Source organism: Sciurus carolinensis, chromosome 3 (genome assembly GCF_902686445.1).
Source record: "Sciurus carolinensis chromosome 3, mSciCar1.2, whole genome shotgun sequence".
Classification (NCBI taxonomy): Eukaryota; Metazoa; Chordata; class Mammalia; order Rodentia; family Sciuridae; genus Sciurus; species Sciurus carolinensis.
The window spans coordinates 164,987,046-165,009,361 of record NC_062215.1 but is presented as its reverse complement, the minus strand read 5'-3'; the positions used below and the strand labels follow the sequence as shown (position 1 = coordinate 165,009,361).

The window sequence follows — 22,316 nt, the reverse complement described above, 5'->3', positions numbered from 1 at the left end:
TACCCCAAGCCCCCAGTAGGGCTGTACCCCAACTCACCCTGAGACTGCGCACGGACCCCAGCCTGCACCTTTCCGAAGGCTCTGCCCTGGCACCAGGCCCTCCTGCTGCTTGCCCACTGCCCACCCTGCCTTGGCTCCCCAGGGAGCTGGATGAAGCCCAGCCTGCCCAGCCCCACTCACTAGGCAGACCCAGGGGAGGCCCAGCACTGAACGGGCCCTGGGGGAGGGGAAGGAGCCTGGAGGGGACAGAGGTGGGGGTAGCTAGTGAGAGGCTGGGTGGCTGTCAGGCAGGCTGGGCTGGGAAGGTGGTGGGCTGGGTAGGTGGCGCCTGCTGAGCACACAGGCAGCCTGGCCTGGAGTGGAGGGGGAGGAGAGGGAGGAGCAGAGCCAGCCCAGCTGAATTTAGCCGCCTGCTCATTCCCAGGCAGCAGTCTGCCTTTCCTCTCCTTACAGCTCTGGACACTGACAAGAGCAGAGCCCCTCCATGGGGCTGGACTCCAGGTATGGGGGCCTCTGTCCCCAGAGGAAGATGGGGGTGGGGCGGCACTGCACTGTGGCATTCAAGACCTTTGTATGATCCATTAATGTCCACAAGTCCATGAAAGGAGGTGCCGATGGCAATGGCCCTGTGCTGGCCCCTGCCTTGACCAAACCACCAGGCTCCCCAGCCTGAGGCTCCAATCAGCCTCAAATACTAAAGAGCCAAGCACACCCTACATTCTCTGGCATGGAGGATCAGAGAACTGTGAGATCTTTACCCTCCTTCCCAGAGATGCCCCTTCTCAATTTGAGGGGTTCCAGAGCCCCATGTTTGTTTCCCCAAGACAGCCATGGCAGATCTGACCCAGCAGCCACCCCAGGACCTAGGCCTGCACTCCACCCTCCCAGCAGGCTCTTTTGGGATACTTTTTGGCAACCTGCCTTTACCCATCAGCCTCACTGGGAACAAGGATGAGGACAGTGGGGGCTGCTTCCCCAATAACCCTCCTAACTAGCACCCCTTTGCATCTGGGTTGGGGAAGGGACTTGGAAACTGAGCCAGAGAGAAGGGGTTGCTGAGCAGGGGTCACATGTCCTTCTTCCTCCTCCTATCCCCTCACCCCCACCCAGGGCCACATTCCCAAGCTATGACCTGTGTTTCCCAGCATTGCCCATGAAGAAGGAGGGGGGCCACCATTCAGGCAGGCTGTCTTGAGGTAGGGTGTGGGAGGGAAGTCAGAATGGCACTTGGTGCTGAAGGTTTGGCTCCCAGCTGACACTCAGATCATGAGATCACAGGCACAGCCCCTGGAGGTCTGTCTCCCCTCCATGGAGTTGGGAGTCCTGCTCCAGGGTCACCACTCCGCTGGACAGTGCTGAGGTGCCTCCCAGGGAAGGAGAGGGAGATTTATGCTGGAATGGCAAGGTTTTCAGGGGCTTCAGCGGCCCCTGGTGGTCACTGGGGGAATAGTGCCAGGGGGCATCCAGCCAGAGTGAGCTCCACTCCTTCAGCCTCTCTGAGAGAGAGACAGTCAGTGTGGCCCAGGCAGGAGGCTCAGGCACCAGAGAAGCAGAACTAAGCCTTTTTGAGACAAGAGAGCGGTCTCTCCCTGACATACCCCCAAACTGCATGTCCAAGGAGACTGATGGAGGATCCTGGGGCTCCACACCAGGTTCTGGTACCAGATGTTACTGGCCCTATGGTCAAAATCACCTTTGTGACTAGTCCCTAACATTCCAGTCCCGCTCTACCTACAAGCCCAGCTCTCACTGTGGGAGACATAGTTACACTAGCCAGAAAGTGGGGAGTGGGTGCTCCCCACAAACCTCAGAGACATATACTCACCATGCCACAGAAGAATCACCCCTTCACATTTGCCTTCCACCCCTGTGCTGACCCTATGCCCAGATCTGCTCTTTCAACACAACCTCTGGGTCAAATATTTCATGAAAACACTGGTGTTGGGTAAACTGCAAATAAAGGAACTGCCCCTCCCCAGACCAGAGCATCCTGCTGGTCCCGACAACCCAACTGTTTCCAATGTCCTCTGCTATACAGTCTCACCACAGAGATAGCTGCAACCACCACTGCCAGTATCCAGCACATGAAAGGCATCACATAAGGCCCTTTATCTCAGAATGATCCTGAGCCACCCACACCAGGACTACCTGGGGTCTTGTTTTGAAATAAACTCTTGGGTCTTGCCCAGCCTACAAAATTAGACTTCCTGAAATGGGAGGTCAGGAAATCACATTTTTCAAAAACACCCCAGGTGATTATTATGCACATGAAAGTGTAGGGACCACTGCCAATCCTCATGGGAGGAGGACAACCCTAGGAGGTAGTTTCACTAAGTCCCCACACACTTGGCCATCCAACTTCAGAGCAGGGGTTTGAATAGATGAGGTCTGACTCCACAGCCCGTGTACTTCCCACTGTACCAGCTGGCCTCTCATCTTAAGCCAGTTTTCTCTTTCTTTTTCTTTCTCTTTCTCTCTCTCTCTCTCTTTCTCTCTCGCAGTGCTTTATTAATTAATTAATTTATTTATTTTAATTGAACCCAGGGCCACTTAACCACTGAGCCCATCCCTAGCCCTTTTTATTTTTTATTTTGAGACAGGGTCTTGCTAAGTTGTAGAGGCTGGCTTTGAGCTTCAGATCCTCCTGCCTCAGCCTCCTGAGTCATTAGGAACATAGGCATGCACCATTGCACCCAGGTTGGCAGTCGGTTCCAAAGTTTACTGTGCACTGGAATCACCTGGAGGGTTCCTTAGACCATGGGCTGCTGGGAACCAGCCCCAGTTTTGAATTCAGTAGATCTGGTCTGGGGCCTATGGTCTGCATTTCTTAATGCATTCCCAAAGGGATGTTGATGCTGCTGGTTTGGGGACTATACTTTGAGAACTCTGCCATCCCAACTGCCACTCTTAGGCTGAGTCTCATTACACCCTGCAGCTGTATGTCCTGCCTAACCTCTGTATTACCCAGGTTGCTCCCAGGGCTTGGAGTCTCTTGGGCTCTCTGTCCCCCACTGTTGCCTGACACTTAGTCCTCAAGCTCTACATAGCCCCTAGCTGTCCAGGAGTGCCTCCCAGTGTGACTGCAAGGGCTAAGGAGTGCAGAAGGCATGGTCATGTCCTCAGGTGCCTTTGGCTGGTAGCAAAGACAAGTCAGATACACAGATGACTAGAATAGCAAGCAGGAAAGAATGACGAGGTGGCAAGAGGGGAGCAGATAAGAGGACAGACAGCTGGTGATGACTTTTGGCTTAGGGAAAAAGAGGTAACTGAGAGAAGAGGTGGTACTGAATTAAGAGCTTGGTTTAAGCAGGGAGAAGGGAAAAGCAGACCATGAAGGTAAACCTGCTTGAACAAATGCTCAGAGGAAAAAGTACAGGCACAGAGGCCAGTAGCTCAACTGATGACAGATGACAGTCGAAGGACAAAAGGTGGGCATCACGTCATGAAAGCAGGTACCTTTGCTACCTCCTGCCTCTCTCAGGCATCTTTAGGCCTCTGCCCTCTTGGGCCCTAAGGATCCAGAAGGTGGATGCCAGCTTAAAGCATGTGGCCTTTACTCTGAAGGCCAAGAGAAGCTCCCTATGATTTTTGAGGAGCTTCTCTTGGCCATCTTTGGAAATGATGGCCAGCATTTTGCTGTGGCCTGGCCCTTCAAACCCTGTCCTCTACCTGTAGGTTCTCCACGGGTGATCTCCTTCTCCTTCCTCCTCCTCTTTTTTTTTTTTTTTTTTTCTTTTTTTGCACTAGGGATTGAACCCAGGGTGCTCTACCACTTCCCAGCACGTTTTTATTTTTCATTTTGAGATAGGCTCATTACTAACTTACCCAGGCTGACCATGAACTTATGATCCTCTGCCTCAGTCTCCTGAGTCACTGGGATTACAGGTATGTGCCATTACACCTGGTCTCTGTGGGCATTTCTTGAAATAGCTGCTATAGTGATCCCACCACAGGAAAGTGAGAAGAAAGGAAGGCATGGGCTGACAAGAGGTGGAATTTCCAGAGGGTGCTGACATGACTGTCTCTCCCAGACAAGAAGAAGGGTTAGGCTGAGGCTGTTTCAGGTTTGGTTTAAAGCGTATGAAGCACTGGCGGAAATTTCACATGGTCAGCCTGACCTAGCCAGGCTGAATTTCTCACATATGATTACGTTGGGTTGCTCCAGGTTAGATGAAGAGTTTGCACCCAGGGTAAATTGGGTTTCTGCTCTTGTGACAGGCTGGGAGTGATAAGCTCCATTCTAGGTAAGTGCCTTGGGGAGTTGGCCCATGGGGCACAACTGGCAGACAGGAACCGGGAGGAGAGGCCGAGTCTGGTTGAATGAATCATGCCATCCTGCTTTTTCAGGTGTTGTCCAGACCCCCATCCTCATGGACAACAGGGGTCATGTGGCTTTCCAAGATCCCTTCCATCTACAGCCACTGTCATCACCAGGGAGACCCTGCAACCATGCAGCAATGGCCAGGGACCTGGGGCAGCAGAAGAGGGGTGTAAAATTTGGTGGTATGATGTGATTCCTTGTCTTTTACATTCATGGCTGCCAATAAACAGCCTCTTTTCTGTTGTGATAGTGCTGATCATGAGCAGGACCAGAAGAAGCCTTGACAAGCCACATCTCCAGTACAAACATCTGCAGCCAACTCGTCCTCATCACACAGCTTCACAAGTCTTATGGAGTATGTAGCCCAGATGAGAGAGATGCCATGAAGGTCAAGGGAAGAGGCCTTGGGCTCAAATACATGAGACCTGTGCCTGAGGGGAGGGCCGTGGGCTGTGGAATGGGGCCGTGGAATGGAGGCTGGGGCGGGTGGAGCCCCCGTGACCTCCTTCCTCCTGACTTGCACCAGAAAGGCCTCATGTCCAAGCCCACAGTGGGGCAGAGCCAGGTATGCTCTCTCTAGGCGTGAGAGGAAACAGAATCACAGCCTTGATGGAGGCAGGGAATGAACTGAGGAAGTAGAGGAAACCTCCAATCGACCCACCCACAGAGGCCCGAGCAGTCCCCTCCCCACAAGTTTTAACCCTGAACCTCTTCAGAGTAACAGGAAAGGGGGCAGGACAGTGTAGTGGTTAGGTGTGTCTACTTGGGAGACCCTGAGAAGGCACCTCAAAGCATGCCTCAAGCCTCCAACTGGACCTATGCTCCTAGGATTCAGTATCTAATAAGGATACTGAAACTATCGAAATGCATACAGTAAAAATGCAATGGTTATGAAAAATCCAGTTCCAGCTGGAGGAGTGGCCCAGTGGCAGAACACTTGCCTAGCATGCGTGAGACCCTGGGTTCAATCTCTAGCACCCCACCCCCAACAAAAAATTCAGTTCCTCAGTTGTACTAGCCGAATTTCAAATGTTCAACAACCACATGAGGCTAGTGGTTACCACACTGGACAGATACAGAACACTTCCACTATCATGAGAAGGCCTATTGATCAGCACTGGTCTAAAGCAACTTGTGATAGCTTTCCCAGTCTCAGTTTCCTCATCTATAACCTGGGCATAATAATAGAACCTACCTCACAGGGATGAACTGAATATGATTACCCAATCAACTGTGCTCAGTAAATGCTAATTAGTGCTATTATTTTTTAAAAACATTTTGGGTTTTTTTTAGTTGTAGGTGGACACAATACCTTTATCTTATTTTTATGAGGTATTGAGGATCGAACCCAGGGCCTCATGCCTGCTAGGTGAGCACTCTACTACTGAGCCACAACCCCAGCCTGAGTGCTATTATTTTTTTATCTGCTATTCATACTAAATTTATTCATGTGGATTATTTGTACTGTAAGTCTCTTAGAATTTATAACACTCCCAGGCAGACCGTTTAAGCCAATAAAGGCTGCTGGCCTGGTACTAGCTCTGTCATTAAGGTCTCCATAGGTCTGTCTTTCCATCTGTAAAATGGAAATATCACCACCTGTTATGGGTCCCTTCAAGGGATATATATATATGGTACAGTGTAGATTAAGGAAATAGACATAAAAGGATTTGGAAAAAGTACATGAACTCTCTAAACAGAGATGGAGCACCTGGCACTGGTGGTACGCAATAAATTCTCATGTACTAGATGTAGCAGCAGCAGAGAAGGCTTCACTTCAGTTAAGCACACTTCTGACACTCACAAGCCACCCTTCCCCATTCACTCCCTAGCTTCAGACAGTTATTCAGTGGGTGGGAGGGACCCGGGGCTGGGGATGGGTTGCATTTTCTAGTTGCCCATTCCCTGGTTACCACGGTTCCTAAACAGGAATCAAAATCTGTGGGCTCTCGAAAGCAGGCCCTACTGGGGTGGGCACCCCAGGAGCACACTGGGCAGTCAGCCCTTGTTTCCATGGTATTGGGAGTGGGGGTGGGGAGGTAGTAAGAAAGGACAGTGGCTCTATACAGGCCTCTTCCCACAAGACACTACCCACTCTCTCCCTCCACCTGCTCCCCACACCCCCACAGCTGGACACTGTCCCTAGACCCAACCACTGCCTAGAGACTCCAGGCCTGGGACCCCCTCCCTTGCCAAATGTCTGTGCCACCTCTGGTTCCACCCACTCCAGCCGCTCTCTGGGTCCAGTGGCTCCCATCCAGCTACTCTGGACCAAACAGTGCCTTGTAGGGTAAGAAAATCAGTTTGCTTCATTACAACCACCGCTGAGTCTGGACCAGCATGCCAGCCCCTGGGTCCAAGGGCCCTGGAGCCAGCCTGACTTATGGGGGCTGCTCACAATGCCTAGTGTAACCAACTGATGTGATGAAGGTTTTCTGGCTCCCCAGGGCAGAAGAGGCACAAAGATGCTGTGACAGTCTGAGGACGCAGAGGCTGGAAAATAGGGATGGTCCAGGGGTTAGTAGGCCTTGCAAAGGCAGAGGTGGAGTCCCCAAGACACAGACAGTCTGAAGAAAGGGGCAGGAAAGAGTAAGGTGTTCCCCGGGCCCTCGTGGAAAGCTGAGTTCGTGTGCACAACGCCATCCCTGAACGCTAACAACTAACATTTGTCTACAGCTTTACAGTTCATAAAGCTCGTTCGCACATTTGCTTTCATCCGTGAGGATGGTATAATTATCTCTGGTTTACAAATGAGGAAACTGAAGCTCGGGGAGATTCAATGTGGCAAACACAGAACTCCCTGTCAAGTGCTGACAGCTGCCGTGCCCCAAGCTGCCTTCTCAACCTTAAAAGGCTCCCAAATGGCTCTGAGCCTGTATTGGGGCACCCCCCCACCCCACCCCTTGCCAAATCTCAGCCCAAGCCAGGTATTGACTGGAGTCCTGGAGCCAGGCCTGGGGCCCTAAGGGGAATAGGGGAGTGAGTCAGAGGCCAGATCCCAGAGGTGATGGGAGGACGGAAGCGCACAGTGGAGCGATGGGTATGATTCAGCGAGGTGGAAGGGGTGAGGAGAGGGAGTGAGCCTTGAACAAGGCTCCTGGGAGGGACATGGAGGTGAAGGAAGATGAAGACTCCCTGCTCCACAAAGTCATACGGTGCCATCAAAGGACCTAACATGGCATAGGGGCAGAGCCAGACCCCACCAAGAGTTCCTGCATTGTGAAAGTGCTAACGCCCTGGGACAGGGCACACGGGCTGTCGTCTGGTGTCCTACAGCACCAAGTGGAAGAAAGGCAAAGAACAGTGCGTGCTGTTCCCCCTCCTGGCCTCCTGGCATGTCCTGCCCCTCCCTCTGCAGTCTAAATCCCGCCTCCTCCAGGTCCTCCAGTCTTAGTGCAGATATCCCAGAACACTGACCACTGCTAGACTCTTCTCCAAACTGGATTCATCTGCGCATAGCTGCCCTCCAGCCTAGGTCCTCTGAGCTAGGTTTGAACACCCAATGGTAATCCCCTTGATTACAGGTTGAGTCTCTGCCTTTCCCTTCTGTAACGCACCCTGCCACCCTCTCTTCTTTCTGCCCCACTACCCAGGGTCGGCACACTGTCAGGTCCAGCCACTTGGATGAGCGGGACTCACCATACACACTGATGCCAATCCAGCCCTGCCTGAACCAGAAAGAAATGGGACTGAAACCCAAAGGAAGTAGTCTGACACCAAGTGAGGGCTTCGATAAAAATAGAAAAGAAGGCAGCCTCCGTACTGCCATCCTGAAGGTGCTCTCAGTTGCACCTTCTTTAAGGCTTGGGGTTCAACAGGATGCGGGGGGCACTTGAAAGCCTCTCTTTTACAGGGGTGGGGTTTTCCTATAGAAAAAAAATAACCTCAAAAGCTCCTAGTAGATCTTAAGCCCTCTGAGCTGAGAGATTCTTTTTCTCAGACTCAAAGACAATTTGCCTTCCCCACAGGACCCTGTTCAGGGAAGTGATAGGAAGATAGTGGTTAGAGGATGTCTGAGGGCGCATGTCACTGACTTCATGAATTGACCAGCCTGGGGTGTGCTTTGGGAATTTGATCCTTGCCCTGAAGACAGGAGCATTTTAAATGCCCTCTCCAGGGAGGCCTGCAGAGAAGGGACTGTGTAGAATGACTGAGAGCCGGAGCTCTCTCAATTGCAAGTGGGAAGGGAGTCTGGGCCCATGGCCTCACATACACTGGGAAGGGTCACAGCTCACTCCCACCCACCCCTAGGCTTGACGGGCTTCCTACCAGGTCTCACAGTCAGTGAGGCAGCACAGCTGGCCTGGCCCAGCTCGTTGATGGCCGTGGCCATATAGCTCCCGGCGTCGGCCACCTGGGCCTCCCTGAGCAGCAGAGTGTGCCTCTCGCCCTCAGCCCGGATGAGAAGGCGGCCTTCACTGCGCAGCGTGGACCCATCCTTGATCCAGGACACTGTGGAGAAGCAGTGAGAACCAGCTTGCCACGGCACAGGGGCTCACTGGGGAAACCTCACCCTACCTCTCCCACACAGGACTCAAACCACTCCTTTTCCTGCCCGTGGGGAATTCTGAGGAGTCTGCCCTTACTCCAGAAGCCCAGGCTTGGCCCATTTCTCTGTAGGGGGTCCTAAGCCATCTCCCTGAAGATGGGCAGCCCCATGCGGTGGATAACTCCTCTCCTCCCACCCACTCCCTCAGAGGATTCTAGGGGAAGTTCCCCATCCCTGTCCCACATGCTCCCCACCTCAAGCCCTGCAGCTTACCTTGGGGTGGGGGGTTGGCGGTGATGATACACTTAAGCAGCACATCAGCCCCTGGGGCTACCACCGTGTTCTGCAGGGGAATCTCAAACACCGGGGCCTCCAGGGGCTCTTCTCCAGCGGACACATAAGAGTCATCTGAAGACTCTGCAGACACAGGGGTGACAAGATGAGGGGACCATGATCCCTGGGGGAATGACTCAGGGAGAAAGTGTGATGGCAGCCCTGCATCTTAGAAAGTACCAAAACCCAGAGTTTAGGGCTTCTGGAAGGGGTTAAGGGGCCAAGGGTCTCTTTCCTGAATGAATGTCCTAAGAGAGAAAAGAAAAATTCAGAAGGAAGGCTCTCCACCGGGACAAGGCAGCTGAGACCACAGTTAGTACTGGTTTCTGGAGGAAGATGGAGATGCGCTGTGATAGGTATCTTTTTTTTTTCCTTTAATGTAAAAATAAAAAAGGTTTATTTAGCACACAGTTTTGGAAGCTGAAGGTCCAAGATTGGCAGCTTCAACTCTTCAACCTCTGGTAAGATCCCCTCCCCTGCTGGCTTTATTACAACTTGGCAGAGAAACAAAAAGGAAACCAGCTGTATGCAGAAAAGTTTAAACACATGGGGTGGTCTTACTTTTTTTTTTTTTTTTTTTTTGACAGTGATAAGTATTTTTTTTTTTAAAGGTGACAGGTATCTTCACAAGAACTGTTCATCACTGGGTGCAGTGGTGCACGCCTATAATCCCAGAAGCTTGGGAGGCTGAGACAGGAGGATGGTGAGTTCAAAGCCAGTCTCAACGAGGATGAGGTGCTAAGCAACTCAGTGAGATCCTGTCTCTAAATAAAATACAAAATAGGGCTGGAGATGTGGCTCAGTGGTCGAGTGACCCTGAGTTCAATCCCCGGTACCAAACAAAAAAGAACTATTCATCACATGTGCCACAGCAGACTCTGTGCAAGGCACTCCAAGGGGACACAGAATATACAAGGTTGAAACAGAGGACAAGCTAACAGCAACCCAAGACCCAAGCAGCAACTATAGCTGCAAAAGGTAACGTGGGAAATTGTCATATTTCTGAGGGCACCATATTACACAGAGGGAGCAGTAGGGGAATTGGATGGGCCTCTGAGGGTCAGCCTCCATTCCTCCTTCCTCAGACAGTAACACTGCACTCACTCATTGAGTACTGATGGGTACTGGAATACAACAGGAAATAAGACATAGTCCCTGCTTACAGGAAACTCATACACACAGAGACTCCCCTGTCATGGTTCTCTCTGGGTATTTTCCAACTCTGACATTCTATGAACTAGATAAAGGACAATGTAGGCAGCTAAAACGGCAGTGAGGATCCTAATTTTGCAGTTTTCTACCTATATCATCTTGAGCAAATGAGATAATCTCTGAGTCTCAGTTATGTTATCTGGAAGATGGAGGAATAACATGCAATACTCTACAGAGCTGGCAAACAGACTAAATGAAATAACATCCTTATGAGTCTAGTTAACACAACACCTGGGACATAGCAGGTATATAATAATGGTTGTCAGTAGGATGATAGACTAGAACCTAATCATCTCTAAAGATTGTGAGGTGGTAATACTTAAATGCAAAATAACTTTGATGAAGAAAAATACAGGGTGGTAAATACAGTGAGAAAGATACTGGCAAGGTCTCCTAGGCACAGTGTTGAAAAGCAGTGAGGAGTGGGAGCAAGTCAAGGATGGCTTCCCCAAGTTGTGGTTCAGGATGGGCAGGGTTAGAGGCAGCAGCACCTGTCCCTGATGTTGCTCGTCACCCCAGGAATGCAGGAAGACAACACAGACAGGTATGTGTAGGGTCTAGTTCAGCAATCCAGGATCTGAGTATGGGAGAGAGGAGGCTAGAAAGAGGAGGCTAGGTCAGAACTAAGTGGCCACAGGTGGGTTGTGGAAGGTGCTGGGATGGGAAGGGCAGAGTAAAGGGTTTATTAACCCAATGCTTGCCTGTAACCACCTACTCTTTTACCCCACAGAGGGATGGAGGTTTCTGGGGGTTGCTTAGGTTCCCACCAGTGCCTCCTCCCATTGTGGGTCCTTGATCCAACAACCTAGAAGGTCACTGGACCTTAGGGAACCTATGGCAGGTATGTGGGCACTAGCCTTTGCTCACTCCTCAGCTCACTCAGGCTCCCATCCAAACACACTCACACTCCAGCTCACCAACGGCAGGACCTTCACATTCCTTCACTCCAGCCAGAGCGTGTGTCAGTGTGTTCTCTGACAAACAGTACCCTCATAGCAACCTGCCATTCCCAAGCAAGGCCCTCACTACTGCCAGGCAGTCTTGTTGCCCCCAAATCCCCACCCAGCCAGGTCTGGGCAACTGTCAACCCTTTCTGCAACCTTACCGAGTTCAGGAGAGGTGGGCCGGACCCTGCGACCTTTGCCCTGGCTTCGGCCCCCTCTTCGGTCCCAAGGCCCCCAGGGACCATCCTCCTCTGGTCCTCTACGCAGCCTCTTCTCGGCCTCAGGCCCTGCCCTGTTCTTCTCCAAGGTTTGGGGCACAGTAGCGCCCTCCAGGCCTGGTGTGGCCCAAGGCAGGAAGCGCACTGCCTGCGCTGGGGGCTCCCTCTTCCGACCGGAGGAGGCTTTCGTCCTGGCCTCTGGGAGATCGGCATTGGAGGGTGGCACAGGGCTTCTGCACTCCTGTATGGCTCTGCCCCTGGTCAGCGGGAACTGATCCCGACGCCTAACCTCCTGCTGCGGGCCTTCCCCAGGCTCAGTCCTGCCCACAGGCCCACGGCTTCTGGGCCTCCCAGGTTCTTCTATGGATCTGCCCACAATGCTTGGAGGGGTTGGCTGGGTGGCGGCGGGGCTCACAGCCCGTGGGGTCTTGGGGGTAGAGGGCCGGGAGAAGAGTGGGGGTTCGCCAGGCTCTCGAGGGGATGGGGCACGCTGCAGCGTGGCACGTAGGGACTCGTGTGAGCGCACCAGCTCCTCTCGCGACGTGGAGCGGCGTATGCGGCCCAGCTCCTGAGCAAAGCGCAGCTCGAGGTCAGAGGCGGGACTGCGCTGTCGTGTGCGCTCGTCCAGCGAGGCTGCTTTCTGCTGAAACAGGCGGCGCCGCTCTGCCACACTGCCCCGCGGTGCCTGCAGCTCCTCCTGAGAGGCCCCGGGCGTGCCCCACGCTGTGCCGCCTTCGGACTTGGGTTGTTCCAGCGAGCGGGCCTTGCGCAAGGGGACCCAGGGCCGCAGGGGCGCCGGGGGTGAGTCGCTGCGCTCCAGGCTGCGCCGTCGCTCCTCAAAGAACTGCAACTTGTCCAGGATGCGGGAGCCGGCTCTTACCAGCCTCGGTGAGCGGCCCAGCGCCGACAAGCGGCCTGAGGCCTCACTCAGTGGCGTCTGGGGCCGGGACTCTGTCGTACCCGCCAGCGAGGGCCCCGACGACTTGGACTTTTTCCCTCGTTTCTCTTCGGCGGTGGTGTCCTCAGGTAGCGCTGGTTCCTGAGTGCGCCGATGGGGCGATGTGGGGGTGGCTGGGGGTTGGGCGCTGGGTCCCGGTGGAGCCCTCTTACCCACCCGAGGGGACGGTGGTGGGAGCAGCGCGGACTTGGAGGGAGGCGGAGGGGCAGGGCGAGGACGCGGGGCTTCACTGGCCGGCAGAGGCTGAAGGTCAGTTTCCTCCCTGTGCAGTCCGCTTGGAGGGATGCTGCTGCAGAGCCAAGACCAAAAGGGGTAAAGGATTCAGGGAGCCTCCCCTCCTAGACTCTCAGCTTGTGACAAGGATTGGGCGGTGGGACATGCTGGGCAGGCTTGGGGGTGACATGGGCCAGATTCTCCTGCCCCCCACCCCCTGGAGGAGGGCACAGCCAGAGCAGGTGCTGGGGAGAGGCCAGCGGCTCATGCACCAGAAGACTGGGCTAGTGGCTGGGTCCAGGTACAGACTCAACCCCAGGGGCTCTGGCCAGCCCCCTCCCCCCAGGCCTGGAAGCTGGGAACAGCAGGAACAGAACTGAGCATGGGAGAGAAAAGAATGAGGCTCAGGACCCAAAGATGAAGTGGTGAAGGAAGACAGGAGGATTGGATGGGAAGGGGCCCTCTGAGAATGCAGCCTCCCACTCATTCCTGCCCTCAGCTGGCCCACAGCCCAGCCCAGCCTCAGAAAGATGGCCCCTAGAAGAAGGGCACTGGCCTTGTGTACCAGACACAAGACTTTATAGGACACTGCCCCATCCCTGTGATGACCTAGCTCATCCCTGTGATGACCTGTGTAGACCTGGCCCATCCCTAACACCACCACCAGTAGGGCACAGCAGGCAGCAGCTGGATCCTGGGTACCCCTGGGAAAGGTACTTTGAGTCCTTAGAAATCCTTCTGAAAAGCACTGAAGTTCCCTCCAAAGGGTATACCCAGAAATAACTACCCAGTGGGCCTGAACAGGGAGTGTGCAAGATGAGGAGAGAAGGAGCCCATCGACCCAGAATACCCCCTCATCTAACAGAACTTTGCTGCCCAAGAGATAGGTCTCAGTTTCCCCCATCTGGACTCTTGGTGGTGGGGAATGTCAAACATAAAGATTGACAAGACAAGGACTCTGAGATCTATTCCATACCTGACACATTAGCAAGAGCTTGGAAACATATAAAATGGCTTACTGAATACTTACTATGTGCCAGGCATGTACGAAGTGCTTCAAATACATTGTCATTTAATCCTCCCAACCCTTTGAGACAAGAACTGATATCACCCCCATCTACAGATGAAAAACTGAGGCTTCAGACAGATTAAGTGCCTCCCAAGGTGACATAGCTAGGAAATAGGGTGCTATGGTTGAAACCTAGGTGAATCTGACTTCTAAGTCCTTGTTCCTTTCAGCTGTCTGGGTTTCTAGAGACACAAAAGGGAAGAGAAATAGGATAGTACCAGCCAGGGGTTCTAGGAGTGCCTCAGTGGAAAGATGTTTTAAAAGACCACTTTGGTCAGTCACCCACATTGCAAGACCCACCCCTGGCTGGGGGCAGGGAGAGACAGAGGTAATCTTGAGAATCCCAGGAGGGAGAAAAGCCTCAGCCAGCCACCTGCAGGGAGGCGTAGTCTACTCTGGGGGAGGGGTAGCAGAGTCCCTGAGGGATGGCCTCTGAGAACTGGGTGAGGCCTGCAGAGAAACTGGGGACAGCAAAAGAGGATTCTTGCCGGCAGCTCCAAGAGCTCCAGGCCAGACTCTACCAGACAACACTAAGGAAATGGGTTCCTCCGAAGTTGCCATAGCAACTCCAGGCTCTGGCTGGGGCCTGGGAAAGGCAAGAAAGGAGAGGCAGTACAGGGTTCAGGAGCACCAAGGAGATTCGCCAAAGGAGCCCCTGTTCCAGACCCAGGCCTCTCTTCTGCCCACCACTAGCCACTCAACCACCTCTGAATCAGCCCCCACCCCTTCTTTCTGCTCCATTAAGGTACCTCCCCCATACCCATACCCATCACAAATCAGGCCCCCTCTCAGCTCCCCAAATGCCCCCCATTACCTCTACCATCAGCCACTCCCCTCTTCTGCTATAGCACTCCCTCCAGTATCTGCCAGCCCCCAGATCTCCAAAAATGGCTCCAGTGCTTCACTCCAATCTCTCTCCACAGGTTACCACCCCCTACCAGGACAACCTTGGATCCCACCCTTGGATGTTTCCCACAAGATAATCACCTGCCCCCTGCGCTGTCACTCGGGTCCTCCACTCCACCCCAGCCTGCTGTCTCTAGCCCCTCCCTCTCCCAGCGCCCCGGCCTCCCCACAGCCCACGTTCTCCTTCTTCTGCAGGCCCCTCGCCCCATTTGCCCCTGACCACCTTGCGTTCTCTTCTCTCGCCTGGGTGCTCGCTTGCTCCCCTGCTCTTCCCTGCTCTCCCGGGAGCTGCTGTGCGGAAAGGTTCTGTTCCTCCCAGAAAAAGGCCCACATGGGAACAGGAATGTGCAGAGAGATGAAAAGGCAGCAGCTGCTGAGACAGCAGGCACGGAGGGGGCCCGGGGGGGGGGGGGGGTAGATCCTGGGGACAACTGGAGCCTGAATGGGCGAGGCAGTAGAGGGCCCCTGACAAACTGGAGCTCTTGGAGGACACAAGGAAGGGACAGAGGGGTCCATAAGACCGTGGAGACGGCACAGTGGGCCAGGACAGGTGGGAGCAGAAGGACGTGGGAGGTGATGGCCAAAAAGGAGGGAATGGTGTGGGAAGAGTGTAGCTGAGGCCAGCAGTGGGGTGGAGGGGGTTTGCACAGAGATGGATGGGGCAGGGGCGATGGGGTGGAGGCTGATGGAGCAGTGACGGGCAGTGCAGGACAGCATGTGAGATGGGACAATGCGGGCCCAGGTGAGGCCATTACTTACACGTGGATGGAGAGCGCCCGTCCTCTGTACAGACTGAACGCGCTGCCATACAGGTCACTGGCCACCGAAAGGCTATCCTCTGACCCCCAGCTTGCGCCCACCAGATTAGCTCGCGATGCCCGCACCAGCGGCTCCACCCCCAGGTGCCGTGGCCCGGCCCCGGTTGCCTGTGCTTGCCTTGGGCTGCCTGGGAGGCGGCGGGTGCCACCCCCACTGCCCGCTTCCTGTTCCAGGACCGTCTGCCCGCTGCCCCACCAGCTCACTTGCTCCTCTGAGGTGCCTGTCACGGAGGTCGGGGGTGTGTCCAGGGAGGTGCCCACGAGAGTGTCAGAGCCCCCTATAGAACGGAGCACAGTGAGACCTAGGCGCCCCTTGTGGGAAACCCGCCTGCCTGCTCTCAGAGCACCCAGAGCTCACCCGTGGGGGTGCTGAAGGCCCCGTCATCCCGAAGCTCCAGGCGCTGGGTCCCCTGCACATCGCTGATGTCATCCTCAGCAGTCTCTGAGTCTGGAGAAGAAGGGGGTCTGTGTGGGCAGGGCCCTCCTCCCTCCGCCTCCAGCTCTTGCCTATGTCGCCTCCTGCCTCCCCCATAGCAGGCTCCATCTTACCACAGGTAGGGCTTCCAGGACCCAGTCTTCTCTCTTGCTTCTCATCTCCCTGCCCAGCTTCCCACACTAGTGCCCTGGCTCCATCTCTGGCTACTCACCCTTGCCTCCATGGGGCCCTCAAAACTGCCAGCCTCCCTGCCACCCAGTTAATGGCTTACGAGAGCCTCATCCCCTCCCCCTCCTCTCCCTGTTGGTAACAGCTTAAGTCCTGTGTGGTGCCCAAAATAACAAGGCCTAGGTTCCAAGGCTCTAAAGTCTGGATTCCAGTTCCCCAGGAACAAAGGGGAGTCACCTCAGAGTCCTGTCAGGGCACTCGACCAGCTGCAGGGCCAGCCTGTCCTGCACCCTAAACCAGCTGGAAGGCATCAGGGTACACAGCTGAGGCAGGGTGAGGAGAGGCCAGGGCTGGGCAGGGTAGAGGGGGAATTGGGGGTAGGGCAGAAGCCAGCTTCCTACCGTAACTTTGCTTTCTGCAGGAGCGGAAAACTTCGCTTCCATAGGAGCAGCAGGAGAGAGATGTGGACAGACAGTTATCAGAGTGTTTGTGGGGTGGGGCATGGAGGACAGGGAGGACAGAAGGGGCACAAGGGTCCCCAGTACCCTGTGGGGATGGGTGAGGGAGGAGGACACCAGATGTGTCCAGCATGGGGAGCCCACCCCCATGTGCTGGGCTGGTTGTCCCAACTGATCCAGTGGTTTTGGGACCCTGGACACTTCCTGTTGTGCCTACTGGCCATACTCACACCTGTTTATGCCCAGTGCAGTCACAGGCCTGGGCCTTCAAATATTAGGGGTCGTCCTACCCTCTACCACAGAATTTGTACTATGCTTTAACTCTTCTTTACAAAAGAAGCACATCTGTCTGCATTGGGCTGTGACAGGCACCTTCCTCAAGAACCCTCTCTTCTACTGGTGAGTAGTTCTTAAAAATGCCCAGAAGTTGGGTTAGAAACAAAGATTCCTGGGCATATTTTTAACTTTCCTAGAGTCTATCAGGTTCTGTGCCTCAGTTTCCCTCTGGGTGCCATGACAAGCAGGAGCCGTGTGCTGGTTGCCATAGCATGGTAATATGCTCCTCCTCACTTGGTCTCAGATGGAGAACAGGGAGCCCAGGCCCATGGTAGGGTGTGCTGGTAAGCCCCCTCCCCATCGCTAGATCCTCTCTCAGCTTCAGGGCCCAGGGGCCCTTCTTGGGTGGGTGGGTAGATGAATGGGGGGGTGGGGTGTCCCACATCTTATGGGCTATCTTCAGGGCCTTGATGCCTCATGAAGGGACATGGATCAAGAGGAGCGGGCATGGGCTAGAGCAGTCCACGCACCATGGGTAAGTCGGCCAAAGGCCCGGCGAGAATGGCCGGTTTTCTGAAAGAGAAAAGCCAGAATGAGTTGTTGGGGGGAAGCTTGCTCCTGAGTCCCTATACCTCCCATCCCAACCTGCTGTATCAGGCAGAAATGCATACTAGGTCCAGTGTGTGTGTTGGGGGGTGGGGGGGCGCATAGCTTGCGGTAGAGAATATATCCACTCTGCCTTCCTCCAGGCCACCCAGCTTGGCTCAAGAGCAGGGTAGGAAGGTGAGGGAACAGAAAGGCTGTAGGTCCCACACTGGGACTCCCTGCTGGACAGAGGCTCATAGCCTGGGGCCAGATAGAGAAGAGATGTGGTAGCCAGGATGGTTGAAGAGAAGATGGAGGGGGTGCGCTTGAATGATGGAAGAAGGAGGGCCAAGGACACAGATTCATGCTGGGGAAAAGGACAGATACCTGGGAAAGGTGTCAAGAGGGCGGGGGAGGGGGATGAGGGGGCAAAGAGTAAGGTTCCCCAAAGGGCCAGAGCCTGAGGAATGCAGGAAGGAGGCCCGGGTACGCGAAGGGCAGGGCAGGGCTTGGGGGAATTTAGAGCTCAGCGCAGATCCGTTTGCGTTTCTTTCGGGAGCTTCAGAAGATGGAAGGCTCCAGAGTGGGCAGCAGGGGAAAACCAGACCAGGGTCGGGGACTGGGGTTGGATAGAGGCGCCAGAGATGGCGAAGCAAGTGGACCCCTCGCGCCGAAGCTGCAGCTGTGGCCTCCCCGGGTGGTCGCGGGGACTGGGGACTACAGGGGTTTCTGCCCTTCAGCGCGGGGAGGGGCCTGAGCGCTCCGGACTAGGGCCGGGGCGCCCCCCGGGACTCCCCCCAGGAGCACCCGGTCCGCCACCCTCCGCGAGGCTGGGGTGGGGCCGGCGCCGCTCCAGCGCCCCCTCCCCGGGGCCCAGCCGCGGTGACCCGCCCTCCCTCCGGGGCGCCCAGCCCTTCCTGCCCCCTCCCGGCGCTGCCCGCCCCCGGAGCCCTCACCTGGAAACGCTTCTTCACCCACAGCTTCTTCATGGCGGGGGAGGGGGCCGGGCCGGCGGCCGGGCGAGGAGGGGACGGCGGGGGCGGGGCGGAGTCGGAGGCGGGGCCGGGGGCGAGCGGGGGAGCGGGCGGGAGCCGGCGCGGGTGGCGGAAGGAGCCGCCGGGCCTCCCGAGCCCTGGTGGGGGTAAGGCGAAGGCGGCGGCGGCGCCCAGTGCCCGCCCTCCCCCGCCAGCCTGCACCCCACCTGGCGCCCCTGCCCTTTCCTGCCCCTCTGCGTCTCCTGGGGCGGCCCCCACCTGCCTCCCCGGACGCCCACCGGACAGCTCCCGACGCTGACAGCCCGCACTCCCCCCGCATCTGCCTCCCGGGCCCTGGGCACATGGGGAAACTGAGGCACAGAAAGGGCGGGTGCAGCGGCCGCTTGCTCAGGCCACTCTCACTGGCAGCCCAAAGCGGCCTCTAGGCCGTCCGTCCCCACCCTCCTCCCGCCCGGCGGCCCTGGAAGGTCAATAGCATCTCCACTCGCTCATTCCGCAAACATGCGCACACGCAGACCGTGCCAGGCAGTACCCAATTCACCGCAGGACACAGTGCCGGGTGGAGGCGCCTAGGTCATACGCAGGGCAAGGGTTTTTGGGCATGGGGGCTCCCTGCTGACGGGGACCCAGGCTACAAAACGCCTAGGATCCTCAGGACAGCCGCAGATGGTTTCCTCTCTTTGCCTTGAATTTCTTGATGCCTTCCCCACACGTGTACACACACATACATGCTAAGATGTCCAGAGGAACTACTAGTGTTCACAGAATCAACCTATGTTCTCACAGGTGGGCACACTCACCGGATGTTTCTTTGGGCCGGGCTGAGGGTTGAACCCAGAGCCTCCATGTTAGGCAAGGTCTCTACCACTGACCTACATCCTCAGCCCTCGCCAGATTTTTTATTTGTATGTTCCCCTCACTGGCCTCCCCACCCATCACCCCATTCCGCACCATGAACACTTGGCATAAACTGAGTTCTATTTACCATTCCCCAATAATCATGGGAACTAGGTTTCTTTAATATTTACCAAGTGCCTGGCACTTTACAAATGTTACCCCAACTTAAAGCAACCCGGAGAGTTTCAAGCCCTTAGGAGCATTGCCAGTCCCACTTCACTGACAAACCACTGAGGCTCAGAGAAGTCCTATGGCTTAGCCAGAGCCACACAGGTTCTGAGACTGCAAGTCTTCAGATTGAAATTCTCATCCCACCATGTTAAGTGGTGCCAATCCTGGTTTCTCAGGATTTAGTGAGAATAAAATAATTTAATAATAATTTAAAATAAAATAATTTAATAATTACTTAATTTATAAGTAATTATTATAACACATATTGCATTCTTGGTCTGAACTTGGCATTGTGCTAAGCACTTTGTACGAAAAAACTCATCCAATCCTCACAATAGGGAATGAGACTGAGGCAGAGATGTTTGCCCAAGCTCACACAGTCAGGATAGAGGGGGCCAGGATTCTATGACAGGTGATTGACCATTATGCCACAAAGCATCACATGCTGATTGGTCAGTGTGTCCTGTAAACTTATTGCTTTAAAGCCTGGGTACTGAAATAAAGACAGAGTCAGACCAATGAGTTTTGTTCAATCTGCACAATATTTGGGGTGGGACAAGCATCTCAAAGTGAGCTGCTGACAATAGCACTTCCCATATTTCAGTTTCTATTTGGCCCCTGAAGTTATTTGAGTTTGCAGCACCCCCTTTTTTAAAGTTTAAGGTCAGACCTTGTACATTCTGGGTATATACAGGTGTTCTTGTGTCCCAGACTATCAGTGACAAATGTTGCAAGTACAGATCCATACACAGGGACCATGAGAGGGCATGGGTGTGTGTCCAAACTACTTCCAGCCAAAGGACCCTGGACACCCCCAGATGTCCCACTCACAGATGGGGTAGCTGAGATGGGAGAGGGGGTAACTTGAGACCCTGTTCCCCAGGAGAATCCGAGGGGCTGGCACATTCCATAGCAAAAATAACCAATGGGCAGCGGGCGTGAGTGACGGGACAGCTGGGCCTAGGAGGGACCGGGAGATTCTGTGCTCCTGCCCTGGACCTGTGTTGCTGAAGTGCTGGTCTGGGACATGCTCTCAGAGTGGGCCTCCGCTGTTGGCCCCAGATCGCCCCATTTTTCCTTCCCTCCAGGGCTGGCAGCTGTGCTCTCCTGCCATTTCCTCAAACTCAGGTTTCCCATTTCCTTGCTGCCAGCATTTCCCCTTAGCCAGAGAAAATCCAAGTCCTGTACCATACCTGGTCTCTTAAGCAGACACTCCTTTGAGTCACAGGCACCCACCGTCCTCCCCTCTACCTCCCTTTCCCAACTCAGTTAAGTTTCTCCCTCTTTTCCCTCCCTTACTAAGTACCCTGCTCTGTATTCCTGACACACTATATAATTTACTTATTTACCATATTTATTACATACTGTCTGTCTCTCCTCTCTAGAAAGTAACCTCCAGGAGGACACGAATGTTAGTCTTTTCCCCTTCACTCATGTATTCCAAGCACCTAATACAGTAACTGGCATAGAAGAGGCACTCAATGAACATGGGAGTAGATGGCAGAACTGCAGAGGTGGGGAGGGGATGAGAAGTGCTAGGGAAGGGGAGAATGAATCTTCTAAAATAGCTCCCTTCATCCAGTCTTCCCCACTTCTCTGTCCTGACCCAGATCCTTTTCCAAGAAACAGTTGGAGAAGTGACCACCCCCCTGATTCTACCCAGAGCTTCCTGGAAGGCCCTGCTTTGATCAGCAAAGTGTCTCCTGCAAGGGCTTTGACTCACTGCTCCTCTCTGCTCTTTTCTTGCTTCCTTCCCAGGCCATCTTTCTGCTCCCACTCTGGTCCCTCCTCTCTCTGATTGGCACTTGGCATTGATGGACAGTGACACTCTCCATACTCATTTTCAGCTCCATACTACTTTTCTCCTGGGATTTTATCTTGTCACTTCCAATTTCAGAAAAAAAAGATGAAATCGTAAAATATTTCTCATCATGGGTTCTGGTGCGCTCCCTATCTTTCCCTCACCTCAACTCACTCTCTCTTCCTGTCTCTAATTTTGCCCTTCATACCTTCAAGTCTCCAGAATGGTTCATTACCATCTGTTGGCCTTATGATTGACACCAGAGTCCCCCACACTCTGTGCAAAACTCTAGTTAACATACAGGTGAGCATCCTTCGCTTGCCCCTCCTCTCAACTGTGCCCTCTCCCTCTGACCCCCTTACAAAGAGGCTTCCCTCTGCAGCCATGCAGGCCCCAACCTTTGATGGTAGCACTTGCTCTAGTCCCTTGATTTACATGTGGCTCCTCAGCTTCTACAGGTGGGAACCTGGTGTTTTGAAAGAAAAGAATGCCTGCCTAGGCTAGAAACCAGGCCAGGGGTAGACTGCGATGTTGACAGGAGAAAGATGGTCATGTTGACAAATCTAGATGTAGCCTTCCCACACCTCTCTCTCTGTGAATAGGCAGTGTGGACCCAGACCTAGAGATCCAGTTTTCAGACCCAGCCCTACCCCCCTTAGTCATGTGACGTGACCTTGGGTAAATTTTCTCGTTGAACCCCAGTTGTTTTTATGTCTATCAGTCATAATAGTAACCTGGGGTTTGGAAGATTAAATAATTAAATGAGATAGAGTGTCTTACACATTAAAGGACTTTATAAACATCCTGCATTTTTGCTATCTTTACCTCCTATTTTTTCATTTCTATATCCCAAAATCCTATCACTACCACCCTAGTTTCGCCCATCCTCCAAACTCCCCAGCCTGCAACCCACTTGTCTTCTCAAGGACCCAGCCTCCCAGAGCCTTGCCAATACCCATTCATCCTGAGCCATGCCAGGAGCCTTAGCATCGCCCTGTCTTGCTGGGCCAAAGAGCAATCCCAGCCAGGAAACTGCCTCCTTTCCTCT

General features: G+C 54.3%; 1 protein-coding gene across 8 annotated transcripts in view; it reads right to left on the bottom strand.

The window, feature by feature from the left end:
- Speg (striated muscle enriched protein kinase) overlaps window positions 1–22,316 on the bottom strand; it is a 56,606-nt gene that overhangs the window by 31,314 nt on the left and 2,976 nt on the right. For 2 of the 8 annotated variants that reach the window (XM_047543332.1, XM_047543324.1), the window contains exons 3-8: window positions 16,487–16,521; window positions 15,840–15,929; window positions 15,423–15,759; window positions 11,461–12,764; window positions 9,084–9,227; window positions 8,591–8,773 (exon numbers count right to left, since the gene is read on the bottom strand). In XM_047543332.1, coding sequence (XP_047399288.1) covers window positions 8,591–8,773; window positions 9,084–9,227; window positions 11,461–12,764; window positions 15,423–15,759; window positions 15,840–15,929; window positions 16,487–16,521 — 2,093 coding nt within the window. Of the gene's footprint in view, window positions 1–37; window positions 388–8,590; window positions 8,774–9,083; window positions 9,228–11,460; window positions 12,765–15,422; window positions 15,760–15,839; window positions 15,930–16,486; window positions 16,522–17,349; window positions 17,393–18,360; window positions 18,811–22,316 lie in introns of those variants that run through there. The other 6 variants (XM_047543326.1, XM_047543330.1, XM_047543327.1 and 3 more) reach the window with 6 other exon arrangements.